We start from the raw sequence: 13207 nt of genomic DNA on the forward strand, positions 1-13207 counted from the left end.
AAGAAAGAAAGAAAGAAAGAAAGAAAGAAAGAAAGAAAGAAAGAAAGAAAGAAAGAAAGAAAGAAAGAAAAAAAGAAAGGAAGGAAGGAAGGAAGGAAGGAAGAAAGAAAGAAAGAAAGAAAGAAAGAAAGAAAGAAAGAAAAGAAAGAAAGAAGAAAGAAAGGAAGGAAGAAAGAGAGAAAGAGAGAAAGAAAGAAAGAAAGGAAATATTTCCATGCCACATTTTTTTCTGTGCCAATTATTAATCCCACAGGTGGAAAACCCCATTTCAACTGTATCCTCATGGAACGATTGAAAATATCTTGGACTTCCCCTTCCATCCTCAGCAACCACGTTTTCTACCTCAATCACTCTTTCCAAAAGAAGATTTTCATCCTTACTGCTTTTTCCTAAAAAAGCCATTTGTTCGGTTCCTTTTGTAATTTCACCTTAGACCTAATGATTTTTTTAAATTAAATTTTAAAACTTCCTTAGTTTTGATATTAAGTTGCTCCTTGAAGGATACATTGGTCAGGTTCCCTTGGCTTGTCAATTTCACTTGCTTCTGCCATTGAGGGTAGAAGAAAGAAGGGTCCAGAACTGTGAGCCTGAGGCAGAGACTCCTCAGTCACATCAAAAGGAAAAGATTTTCAGGGCGTGCTTAGCCCCCAGCCCTTATCCTGGAGCTGGGGCAGAAAACAACCCCACCTGAACCCCACAGGGGTCCTTACAGAAACAACAGCAGCAGCTCCAAGCTCCTGACCACATACCGTGTGAGAGGCACAGTACTTTATCCGAGTAATTAAATTTAATCATTGCAACAAGCCTGGGAGACAGGTACTATTATTTAGCCCATTTCTGCTGAGACTTCCAGAATGGTCGAGTAACCTGCTCTAAATCACACAGCTTTATGTGGCAGAGCCGGGATTTGAACCCAAGCTGTCTGCCTCCAGGGTCTGCACTGAGTCCAGGCTACATTACCTCCTGAGGGGAAACGAGCTCACCACAACTTTGCTGTAGTATCACTAATGTTCAAGGACCAGAAGCTCTAAGTAAGCCAAAAATCATTCATTTGACAAACAGAAGCTGGACTATCTCCCGGGAAAACTCCCCTCCCCAGCTCCCTCATTAGGGCCATCAATTTCACAAATCTTGCTCACTGAAGAGCAAAACTAAAGACGCATAACTTATGGGGAAAGATCCATAGAGAAAAGTTAAAGATGATAAACAACAAGGTCCTACGGTATAACACAGAGAACTATATTCAATATCTTGTAGTAACCTGTAATTTAAAAAAAATATGAAAAAGAATATGTATACATATATATGACTGAATCACTTTGCTGTACACCAGAAACTAACACAATACTATAAATCAACTACACTTCAATTAAAACAAAAAAGTTGAAGATGAAGAGAGACATATGGCCTCCACCTTGCCCGGCCTTGACCTCCAGAAATGCCTGAGTGCAAGGCCAGGGCCAGTAGGACTGGTTGCAGGGATTCTTTAGAGGCGATTCCACAGCGAGGGAAAAACTGGCAGAATGAGGGTAGGCGGGTCCTCCTAAGTAAATCCAGATCCCAGTCAGGGCAGCTGTGAGGCTTCCCTGAGTCACTCCCATCTCCACATCCAACACGCAGGAATGACTTAGCACCAAAACACCAACAGATCTCTTCAGTGGAAAGGACTGAGAATACACATCCTAGTCTAGGGACTAAACTTGAGAAACACTGAAGACAAGTTGTCCACACACACCTCCCAGCCTCCCACCAAAATCACCCCCCTCGCTGGTGGGATGGAGAGAGTTGGACTGGGAAGAGCAGGGGTCCCCAGATGGGCTCAGCATGGGACAAGAGGGGAAGGGCTGCAGGACAGGGCAGGGGAAACCTCAAATGAGCTAGAAAAAAAAGTGGAAGGAGCTGGAGTATTAAAAAACATAATAAATTATCAAAATACAAGAAGGACCGACCAGAGAGAGAAAATGAGAAAGTGGAAACTGGTAACTGGAACAGCAAAGCACTGGGGGAGAGCGGACGCGGGAATAGGAGGTACGCGGAAGACAAAGAGGGTGGAGAACTCAAAGTCCTCTAGGAACCAAGGCTTTCGGGGGACACGGGGTTCAGGGGTCTGCAAACTAAGGGTGTTTGAGACGACACTCTTTGCCTGTGTGGGGACTGGAGTGACTGGGGACAGGGGCCTGGGTAGTGGGAATGACTGGGGAACAGGGGGACCCGTAACTGGAAACTGGGACTCAGGGGGTCCAGGAGTTAGGAGGGACCCTAACACCGGAGGTCTGAGAACTAGGAGTCTGGTAACTGGGCAAGGGTGTCGGAGGAGCGGGAGGGACTGGGAGTCTGGGGGACAGGTCTCCAGGAGCTGGTTGTAACTGACGGACAGGAGTCAGGGGACTAGGAGTGCCTGGACCTGGGATGCCAGAGACGTGCAGGTGTCCAGGGGCCATGAATTGGGCGTATATGGGGTCAGAAAACTGGGAGCGATGGGACGCGGTCCGCCAGCAAGCCGGGACGCAGGGACTTAGGGGCCGGAGTGTGCAGCTGGAGCGGCGGGAACCGGGGCGGCCGAGGCGGGTGACAGCGGCCAGGCCGCCACTCACCGCTCATGGTGCTGCTCCCCGGGCCGGTGCTTGTCGTGCCGCCGCCACTGCCGCCGCCACTGCCGCCGCCGCGCTCCAGACAGGCCGGGAGACGGCGCGCCCCGCCCGCCCGCGGCCCCGCCCCGGAAATGAAGCTCACGGCCCAGCCCCCCGACCCGGAACGTAAACACCGACACCCGCGCGGCGCGCCCGGGTTGGAGTGCTGCGCGGCTTAGAGGTGGCTGGGAGGCGGGGGCAGGCCTGAGACCCCTGCGGGGATGCGTCGCGGTCCGCGAGTCCCAGGATGCAGCGGCGACCGAACGGGAGGCCTCCCTGTCATCCTGTGCTCACACCTTTGTGAAGGAGTCAGACTGTGAACACGGCCTCAAGAAATGAGACAGGACGCTTCCAAAGAGCGCTAGTAGCGGAAAGGGGAAATTTAGAAAGAGGAACGAGCCAAAGCGTGGGGACAGGGGAGGTGGGCGATCCCGGAGGGCTTCTCTACGGAGATGACCTTAGAGACCTGGATGGAAAGAGGGAAACGGCCCGGGAAGATCCGCAGGAAGAGTGCTCCAAAAGGAACCTCCTGGCTGGAGGGGTTGACTGGAGCAAGAAGGTGTGTGAGAATCTTACGTTAGAGAGAAGATTGAAGAGGTGAATGGAGGGTCTTACAGGCCATGGTAAGGGGGTTGGACTTCTCTACTTAATGTAAAGCGGTTAAAGGAATGGGAAATCACTATAGGAATTTAAGCAGAGGAGTGACACGATCTGAATTAGGTTTTAAGACCATTCCTGTTCCTGGGTTGACAATGAATTGTAGTGGGGCAGGATGGAGAAGGGGCAGCTGGTTAGGGGGCTATTGCAATTGTACAGCAAGAGATACTAGTACCTGGGACTAGGATGGTGGCAGTGGAATTAAGCTAGAGGGATCTTGTTTGAACACGTGTTCACAATAATCTTAAGGAGTCCAGGTTACTGCCCCATTTTACAGACAAGAGAAAGGGGACACAGAAAGGTTAAAGGAGCATTTTCACAAGTTGGTTTCCCCATAACACAGAGTAAAAAAATACATTTTAGGGGAGAGGGTATAGTTCAAGTGGCAGAGTGCATGCTTAGCATGCATGAGGTCCTGGGTTCAATCCCCAGTACCTCTTCAAAGAATAAATAAATAAACCTAATTAATTACCTCCCCCCACCAAAAAAAATTTTTAATGCATTTTATACCACAACCCAGTACATGAATGCATGCATTTAAGATATATAACAAAACAATTCTGTAGGTAATGTAGCCTCTTCAACTTTTCTTTTTTTCAGTGCTGACTGAGACAACTGATTGATCCACTCATGTCTAGATCCACATTTGAAAACACTGAATTGAGGCCTCACTGGGAAATGGAGCCAGAATTCCAGCCTAGTTCTGTGTGACCCACAACCCTTACTTGGTCTTCCTACTACATTGTCTCTCTGGCCCCTGGGAATTTATCTTTTGGACTCAGCAGAGGTAGAGAGATCTTTGGAGAAGGATGTGCTGCAGCATTATTTTTTTACTACAGAGAAAGTGGAAAGCCCCGAAGCCTAGTTAGAGAAGAACAGCTAAGCAATTCATGGCCCACCTCACAAAGAACCTCTTGCAGCAGTTGAAAATGCTAATTATAAAGATGGAAACACAGGAAAGGCCAATGATAATACGTTGTTTAAAAAGCCCCATGCGAAATGATCTTTACACCATGATTAAAACTGTCAAAATACGGCCATGTGTAGGGACTATGAGAGTATGTAAAAATGAAAATGCTTACTTGTTTGGTTGGTGGTTGGTTGTTTTTCCCATGTCCAAAATTTTACTTTACAGTTGTTAATTTGCTATTCTAGTTAAAGAGTCAGTGTGTCTGAATCCCTCTCCCTGCCCCCCCCCAAAATAAAAGCCTATCTTAGGTTTGTCTGCCTCTGTAACCTTTGGTGAGGCATCACATGCCTGCTTCATATACGTGTCATTCCTTCTCATAGCACCCTGTAGTTTTTCTTCATGGCACTTGAAATGGATTAAGTTATTGAAATCATAGCATGTGTGCTTTACATTTTCTACCACCAACCACCTCCTTTAAGATGTTTTAATTCCTTCTTGAGATTTAGCCTGGTAGTGGAGGACCAAGAATCAAAAGCCGAATGTCAGCAGCCCTTCTTGGCTTTTGAAAAACCTAAACTCATTGAGGGGGATGAGGGAAGAAGGAAGAAAGTCTGTGAGAAGCTAGGAGCAATAGTCCCAGGCCGTATAACAGAAAGGAATACGTGCCTGCCCTCAGAGAGACTTGACCTCAAAGGACTAATAAAAATCATGATGTGGGGAGGGCATGGCTCAGTGGTTAGAGTACATGCTTAGCATGCAGGAGGTCCTAGGTTCAATCCCTAGTACCTCCATTAAAATAGTTAAATAAATAAACCTAATTACCTCCACCCAAAAAAATAAAAATTAAGAAATTAAGGAAAAAACAACCTACAAACCTTTAGAAAACATCATGATGGCAATCTAACTAACACAAAATACTTATTATGAAACAGATACTTCTATGGGATAAAAATTAATATATATTTGCAAATATGTGTGTATTTTCATTTAATCATTAAAACAACATTATAAATAGATACTGTTATTATCGCCACTTTACAGATGAGGAAACTGAGGAATAGAGTGGTTAAATAACTTTCTCACAGTCACCAACATCTATAACTTCGTAGTAACATAGCCAGGATTCAAACTCCAAGAGCCAGTGCCTTAAACTATACTGTATTGTCTCCTGTGGCTCTCAAGTGCCTGGAATGGAGCCATGATGAGCCCCAAATGGGTAAAAAGTTCCCACCAAGTTTCCCCATCTCCCAAACCTGACACAAAAGCCACAAAGCCCCAAGACCTCAAGGGTCTGTGCTGTGGTGCCAGTGGGCATCTTAAAAATGATCAAAGTAAACAGATTACCAACCTTTCCATAACACTCCAGGACCTTTGCACAACCCCAGGAAGGGAACCCTTTCCCAATAGCAACTAAGACTGTAGCCCAAAGAGATGGGGATCTTAGCAATAAAATTGAATTGATGCAAAGAGAAAAAATAGGAATAGAGCAGAATGTCTGGGTTTAAATCTGGCTCCATCATGTACTGGCTATGTGACCGTGCTCTGACTCAGTTTCTGTCATCCTCTGTAACACAGAGATAATAATGGTCCACCTGCCTTGTGGTGGTTGTATGCGTTAAATGAGTTAGCACAGATAAAGCACAATCCCTGGCACCTTAGTAAGGCTAAAGAAGTGCCACTTACCATTATTATTACCTGCATTGTGAAAACTACACATTTATCTATATGATTATAATAATGCCTGATGCCTCCACTAAGCTGGATGCTCGCAAGGTCAGGAACCAGCCATGCACTGCACACTAAATTAGTGCGGCTGACCCTAGGCTTCTCCTATACACAGAAAGTACAAAGGACAACCTTACTTTCTTTTAGCAATGAAGAGAAAAATCCAGTCTCTCTTGAAATGGATATGTGCCTGGGTAGGAGAGAAGTAAGTCCACCCACACAAATGTGTGATTACGGCATCCACACATTGCAGCGCTTTTTTTTCCAGTGACTCAATTTAATCATGAAACTAGGAAGTTTCCACAGTTAAGCAAGCTCTCAGCAATAAGGCAGAAAAATATACCTAACATAAAGATTTTCCAGAATTAGAGGACAAAAAGCTATATCATCAATTGATAAGGATAATCACCCTAAAGCGATCTGATACATCATCCTTTCCTTCGGACAAAAGATTTTCAAAGTAGCTCTACACCAGTCGAAACGGTTAATTATATGGTAGAAATTGGTTTCTCCATCCCCAAGACACCTGTGGCAGCTAGCAGGCTGCTGCAGTAGTCAGTTGTTTTCGTGGTGACAAGAATGGTGGCACCTTCCTCCATGGCTGGGAGTGGAAAGAAATGGTCAGAATCGACCTTTGGTTTGCTCTTGGCACAGTCTTCACACGTGCATTCTTCTACTGTGTACTCCAGGCCCCTCGAAAGAAGGGTTTCCGCATCGGTCCTGCCATCACTGCTATTGTCCACGTCAGCATTATCCTCGTTCAGGAGAGCCAATCCTGATTGCCCAGAAACAGAAACATTAACCTAAACTTTCCAGGGCACGTGGTCATGCCAGACTTAGCTGCACACATCAGAAATCAAAGCAGCGCAAGACAGATCTCTTCCTACAAAACAAACGAGTGGGTCTTACACTAGCTGGGTTCAAAGACTGCACTTGGCTTAGGGCACACAGTTGTTTTTAAGTCATTGCTTGTCTGTTTCATGTTGGCCCACATTTAAAAATCAAGAGATTTCACCAGGTACACACTACTATATATAATATAGATAAACAACAAGGACCCATCGTATAGCACAGGGAACTATATTCAATCTCTTGTAGTAAGCTATAATGGAAAAGAAGCTGAAAATATATTTATACATGTTTGTACATATATGTATAACTAAACAGCTTTGCTGTACACCTGAAACTAACATTGTAAATCAACTACATTTCAACAAAAAATAAAATTTAAAGAGAAAAAGCAAATTAAAAAACGTTAAAAAAATCTTTTTTGAAATCAAGAGATTTTACATTCAAATCTAAACAACTGGACTCTTCTTTTTAAAGATAACAAAATATGGCCACTGGGAACCCACATCCCTACATGGAAACAATCAGCTGGAGTTGATAGCACCTGCCTCCTTCAAGCAGGCCATGGGCTTCTCTGTTGCCAAAGCCTCCAATGTCCCTATTACATTCGTTTCTTATCCAGTTGGCCCTTGGATGCATTCAGGTACTGGCCCTTTTTACCAAAATCAGCCTTGGGTGACACTTTAGAATTCAAAGTAAAGATGCTTCTCTTACAGCATTCTGTGGCAGATTACTTTTTTTTTTAATGAATCTCTCATGATTCCATAAGGAAGGGGGTCTCCATTATGTCCCCGTGACGTGCCTGTGACGCGCCCCAACCTTCCACAGTGTAACTCCATCTTCCAAAACATCACACGTAAAGTCACTCCCCACCTGTCTCTCAAACCCCAGGCAAAAAAAAAAAGAAAAATGAGTAAACTCATCTATCTCTCCTAGCTGCACTAGAAAGCAAATGAGGTGGGAACAGCCATCTACCTCTCCTAGCTACACTAGAAAGCAAATGAGGTGGATGCTTGACAGATTATGCACGGAAAATAAATGCATAAAGAAATAGGGCGATGGCTGTGAAGTATTTGGGAATCAGATCATGGGCAAAAATAATGGGCAGAAATATATTTTTTTTTATGGGCAGAAATATTTTTATTTTAAAAAACCCTTAAGTAAAACATTCACATCTCTGGGACTAGTTCTCAACTGCTTAAGAAAGATAATAATCTTTGACATGATTGCTCAAATAATCCAGGAGCAACTGGTTATTCTTTTCTAGCATTTTTCAGCAGTGAAATGTTCACCCAAGCAAACAACAGTTATATTTATATTAAAATATGGCCACAGATCTTGCCAAATATACTTTTCCCCACAGAAGCAGACCTGGCTAGTTGTTTCTGATAGCATGACATTTAATCAATGTGCTAACTTTGGTCAAAGAGATGGATGCTTCCCAAGGAAGCCTCAGTACTTCAAAAGAGTAATTACCAATGGAAGAGTGTCGGGGAAGGCTGACATCATAGGACACGGGCAAAGGTGGTGTAAACAAAGAAAGCTTGCTTCTTACAAGAAGTCCATTTAAAATAACTGTTGCCTAACACACTCAAAAGAGCTCTTACCGGAGGAGATACTCAACATGAAAAAAGTAAAGGAACTGAAATTCACAATAGCCTACCTCTTGGAAACAGATTTCAAAGATCAACCATCAAACCAACCTGTGTTTTTAAATTGGTCCTTTAATGGTTCGGAGTTCATCTTCCTTAGCAAGAACATCAACACGAAAACTGTCAGAGAAACTATCAAGCTCAGGCCCAGACAGGTCCAGAGTATCACATTTGTTCCTCTCACTGAATTAAAACAATGTCAGAGAGATAATGAACTGATAGCATAATATCCACATTCAGTAAAGATTACCTACCATCCAATTCCCCTAGTTCATCAGCATTGACTTTTAAATTCTAAATAATACTTAATTAGGAGAGTTGATTTTAAAAGGCCTATGTTGTTAAGAGTGCTGGGAAAAAATCAAGATCAGTTCTGAATAATTACTTTGTTCCTGTTGGTATTTAAATGATTGCCTTTTTTTCTTTCCCTTTTTAATTCAGAAGAAAATCTCACCACCTTCCCCATAATGTTTCTTCTTTGAATAAAGAAGTAGTGGATATAGAGAGACTAGTGGGGAGGGTAGAGCTCAAGTGGTAGAGAGCTTGCTTAGCATCCACAAGGTCCTGGGTCCAATCCCTAGTACCTCCGCTAAAAAAAACAAGTAAGTGAGTAAATTCTAATTACCTCCCCCAACAAAAAATAAAAAATAAATTTAAAAAAAATTTTTAATTAAAAAAAATGCGATACAGAGAGACTACTTCACACCAACGAATAATGGCTGAAGCAGAATTACTTACTTGTATTACAGTAACGCTGACATGTTAGAGGAGGGGTATTAGAGCATCGAAGGCGACACGGTTGGCAAGCATCAAGCAATCTGTCAAAATATTCATTTTGGAAGCACTGCTGAGCCATCTGGAACCTCATCACAAAAAGAAACAAGGAAACCACAGAAAGAACAGCATGGAAGGACAAGTAAACAGGAATTCCCCAGCAAATGTAGTGACGGCAGCTAGAATGCCTCGAGGGAAAAAAAGAAAACAACTTCACATCCAGGACTGAGTTCTCATGGGGGCTGACTCTGTACTGCGGCTGAGGATTTGAATACTGACTTTGATTCCAGTTTCTAAGTTTGGGACTTGGGTGGGGTAAGAGATGGAGTGTACGTACTGAGGGTGAACCATACCTGAAAGAGAAACTGCTTATTTATAGAGGAAATTTCTCAGCCAGGTGATAGTTGCAAGAAGTAGACAAGCCTGAGGCATCAAGCAGAAGGTTCAGCAACCATTTCTAGAACACCTGTTTGTGAGCTGTGCTGTGTGATAGGCCCCGGGGAGATAGATCAGACCAGGTCTGTGCCCCTTGAGAACTTAAAAGTCTAACAGCGGAGCTGGAAATTCACTCAAACAACCACAAAGTGTAGTAGGATGTGACAGAATGTAGAGGGAAAGGAGTATCAAGCATGCCTCCCAGGTTTTAAACCGAAGAATTCCAGAATTCTGGTAGAGATAGGGAAGTCTAGGGTAGTTAAATTGGCAAGAGGGTTGGAGGGAAGATAGGTGTGAGGCATTACAATAATTATAATAACATTATATTAATATTATATTACACATTAATATAATATATTATTAATATCTATATTCCATTGTTGAAAATTTACAAAAAACAGATGTGCATATAGCAAAATTATCCATAGTCGTAGCATCCAGAAATAATCACTGTTAACATTTTGGTGAATCATAGAATTTGCAAACAGGCCTGCCAATGTGTTCTGTTTGACCAATGCCTGATATAGATCCTTCTGGAAGGATTTCTGTAGGTGGATGGACAGATAGATACATAGATAGATTGTAGTGCATTTTCCTTTTTACATAAATGCAATCACATGCGTTTGCTTTTAACCATACTGAGAGATACCTGTGAAGGAAAAATGCTGCAAACCATTTCAGTAAACAAAGAATGCTGAAGCTATCAAGTCATCAGCGGCTGCCACCCCCCCACCCCACCCCCCAGTGAAGACAAGCCTGGAGCCCGGCCTCTGCAGCCACTCACAGTGGTGCACTCTGAGGGGACTCAGAATAAGAAAGGACAGGATGCTGGCCCTAGATAGCTAGGTGCTTGTCAAAGGAATGAATTCAATGAGCCCAAATGTTTGCTTCCTCCCATACACAGAAAAGCACTAAATTCTTTAACTTGAGATGCCTGGTTTTCTTTAGATAACAAGTAATCTTTTATTGTTTCAACTACCTGGTCTTTGTTGTAAAGCTCCTATATATCCTAGCTCCTCCTTTACCTCTTCGGAGCAGTCCCTCAGAGCATCTGAGAGTCTGTCATCCTGCTCGAGTCCTTCCCCCAAACAAAATATAACTCTCAACTTTTAGGCTGCGCATTTATTTCAGTCGACATACCCATACAGAAATATCCAGAGACACCAGTCAGAAATGCAAGACTCGAGTGAAATGCAAGAAAATGACAAACTTCAAGCTGCAGGTAGTGATTATCTCTGGGGGCAGGGAAGGTACAAAAGAGGCTTCACCTGTATTGGGCTCATTTTATTAAGCTGAACGGTGGATACCTTGGCATTTGCTGGGTTATTTTTTTGTTGTTGTATTTTTTATTACCCTTTATCCTTTTTCATATTTTTAAAAGAGTACATAATAAATATTAAAATAACGATAACATGAAATGCAAGACAGCTATGTTTTCGCTATAATCTCTCATGGTGGAAGGGGCAGGAGATCTCTCTGGAGTCTCTTTTAAGACCCTCATCCCCTACATGGGAGCTCCACACACATGACCTAATCATCTCCCAAAGACTGCCACCTCCAAATGCCATCCATCACGCTGGGCGTTAGGTTTCAACAAGAATGGGGGGGAGGGGGCGCAAACATTCAGTCCACAGCAGCTGGGAAGCTTGGAGGAGGGAAGAGAACAGCGTTAAAGGAAAATTTCCCAAAGATGCAGAGCACAGGCTAAGGGAACAAGAATAAACATTAAAGAAGTCAGAGAGACCATGGATGGGCAGAGTCCAGGACAGTGCGAGGCCTAAAAGCCAAAGCACCAGGGGAAGGAAGCCTTTCTCCCGGAGCCCTTGCTGGGCCCTAAAGCCTGAGAGGTTGTTCTAACCCCTTGTAGGCCTCAGGGGACTTGGAGAAGCCCAGGGAGGGCTCTATCCTCAGAGAGGTCATGGCAGATGCCTCCTGGCCTGTTGCCAGGCTTCACAGAGGTGCTGAGTGGGCTCCCAGGGGCCACACTGGTGGGCTTTGTCCTGCCTCATGCTCTCTCCCCATGGTTTCAAGCTCCAAGCAGAGAGTGCAGGTCAGTGGGCTGTTGGGTCGTTGGGTCAGAGGGGAGAGGACAGTGAGGACAGCCTGCTGAGGTTCCCCAGGGCAGCTCTGGTCCCTCCCCGTCCCCAGATTTGCTGTTCTGCTTGTTCAGCAATCTCTTTGATTCTGTGGGGAAAACCTGTGATCCTTCCAGTAAAGTCCCTTTTTGGCTGATACTAGCCAGAGTCAGTTTGGGTTGGCTGCTAGCAGTTCAAAAATAAAAATAAAATCCTTAACTATATTAACTCGTCCATTTTCTTTTTCCTTATTTTCTCTCTCTCTCTCTCTTTTTTTTTTTTTTTTTTTTTTTTTTTTTTTTTGTGAGAAAACAGGTCCCTTTATTTACTGCTTGGTGCTAGTGTAAAGTCACACAATCGTGGAGGACAGTTTAGCAGTTTGTATCAAAAGCCTTAAAATTTTGCAAGCCCATTGCCCCAGTAGATCTATTTCCAGGAATATCTCCTTAGGAAATAGTCACAAATGTTCACAAATATTTATTGCGGAGTTGCTTGTAGAGAGAAACAACTTAATTAAGAGATCAGATATATTTACCACAATACATCCAAACAATAGAATACTATGGCAACTATTAAAAGTTATTTAATCAAATATTACTTAATGACAACTGGGCATATGTGTAGTTGTATTAGCATTAATATTCAAATCCTGGTAGTTCTGAGCTCCCACCTGCATAACTTCAAACTGTTATCACCTCCCTCACAAATCTCCCCCATTAGTTGCTGGAGGCACAGGGCTTGTCTGACTGGCTCTCCTGCCTGCGGCACATTAACCCTTTCTTACCTAATTCCTCCACTCATGCCAGAAATGTCAACAACAGACACTGATTGAGGTAAGCTGTGCCTTCCGATTTGCTCCTCAGGATAGGGGTGACTGGTGAATCCTGGCATCTTAGGGTCAGCTGATTCTCCTCCATGACAAGGGAAGGAGATGGGGAAACACAGACTCAGAGGAGACAGAGAAAAATATGCAAAAGAGTTTGGGAGATGTCATACTAGTCAGAACTCTTTCTGTAAGAAATGACATAAAAACTTACATTCAGAAAGAATTTATTGGTATTATAGCTGAGAAGTCCAATGGTAGAATCAACTTTAGTGGCTTGAGTTATGTCCAACTTTCTCTCTATCACTTGCCTCAGCAATGCCATCTTCTGGGGCTTGGCTCCATTCCCAGGTCTTTCCCTCATGGTCAAAAGAGAGCTGCAGTGCCTCCAGACCTCACACACTCATTCCTTCTGAAGTCTCCCTAGTCATCTCATTTGCTCCCATGGTTTTACATGTTACCTTCCAAACCTATGTATCCAACTACAACCTTGACCCTGAAATTCAGACCCATCTACCAACTGCTTACTTGATATGTCTACTTCAAAGTCTAAGAGTTATCGCAAACTTTATTAGAGTACATTTGGATTTTCCAGAAAGGAGAGAGTGTATGCTGCCTTTTCAAACCTACCTGGTCATTGAATCTTTTTTTTCAAGGACAACTTGTGAACATTTAGG

The 13207-nt window shown here is 43.5% G+C and overlaps 2 protein-coding genes and 2 long non-coding RNA genes across 6 annotated transcripts in view; 2 read left to right on the top strand and 2 right to left on the bottom strand.

Moving 5' to 3' along the window:
- The window catches only part of SNX29 (sorting nexin 29), a 587367-nt gene that overhangs the window by 478469 nt on the left and 95691 nt on the right, over positions 1 to 13207 (bottom strand). The window contains exon 1 of one of the 3 annotated variants that reach the window (XM_032460771.1): positions 2595 to 2710. The exons of the other annotated variants lie outside the window; for them this stretch is intronic. Within the exon in view, the coding sequence (XP_032316662.1) occupies positions 2595 to 2601 (7 nt within the window). The 5' untranslated portion in view covers positions 2602 to 2710. Of the gene's footprint in view, positions 1 to 2594; positions 2711 to 13207 lie in introns of those variants that run through there. 3 annotated transcript variants of the gene reach the window in all.
- On the top strand, positions 521 to 11298 carry LOC116657588. The gene is made up of 3 exons (XR_004312749.1): positions 521 to 606; positions 10061 to 10062; positions 11288 to 11298. It is a non-coding gene; the product is annotated as an uncharacterized LOC116657588 (long non-coding RNA).
- Positions 2746 to 5171, top strand: LOC116657584. Its single transcript, XR_004312745.1, has 2 exons — positions 2746 to 3253; positions 3888 to 5171. It is a non-coding gene; the product is annotated as an uncharacterized LOC116657584 (long non-coding RNA).
- On the bottom strand, positions 6179 to 9681 carry TNFRSF17 (TNF receptor superfamily member 17). Its single transcript, XM_014564581.2, has 3 exons — positions 9162 to 9681; positions 8475 to 8606; positions 6179 to 6697 (listed from the first exon to the last, which is right to left on the bottom strand). Exons 1-3 carry the CDS (start codon positions 9289 to 9291, stop codon positions 6411 to 6413), a joined length of 549 nt encoding a protein of 182 aa, XP_014420067.1. The 5' UTR covers positions 9292 to 9681; the 3' UTR covers positions 6179 to 6410.

Source organism: Camelus ferus, chromosome 18 (assembly GCF_009834535.1).
Source record: "Camelus ferus isolate YT-003-E chromosome 18, BCGSAC_Cfer_1.0, whole genome shotgun sequence".
Lineage (NCBI taxonomy): Eukaryota > Metazoa > Chordata > Mammalia > Artiodactyla > Camelidae > Camelus > Camelus ferus.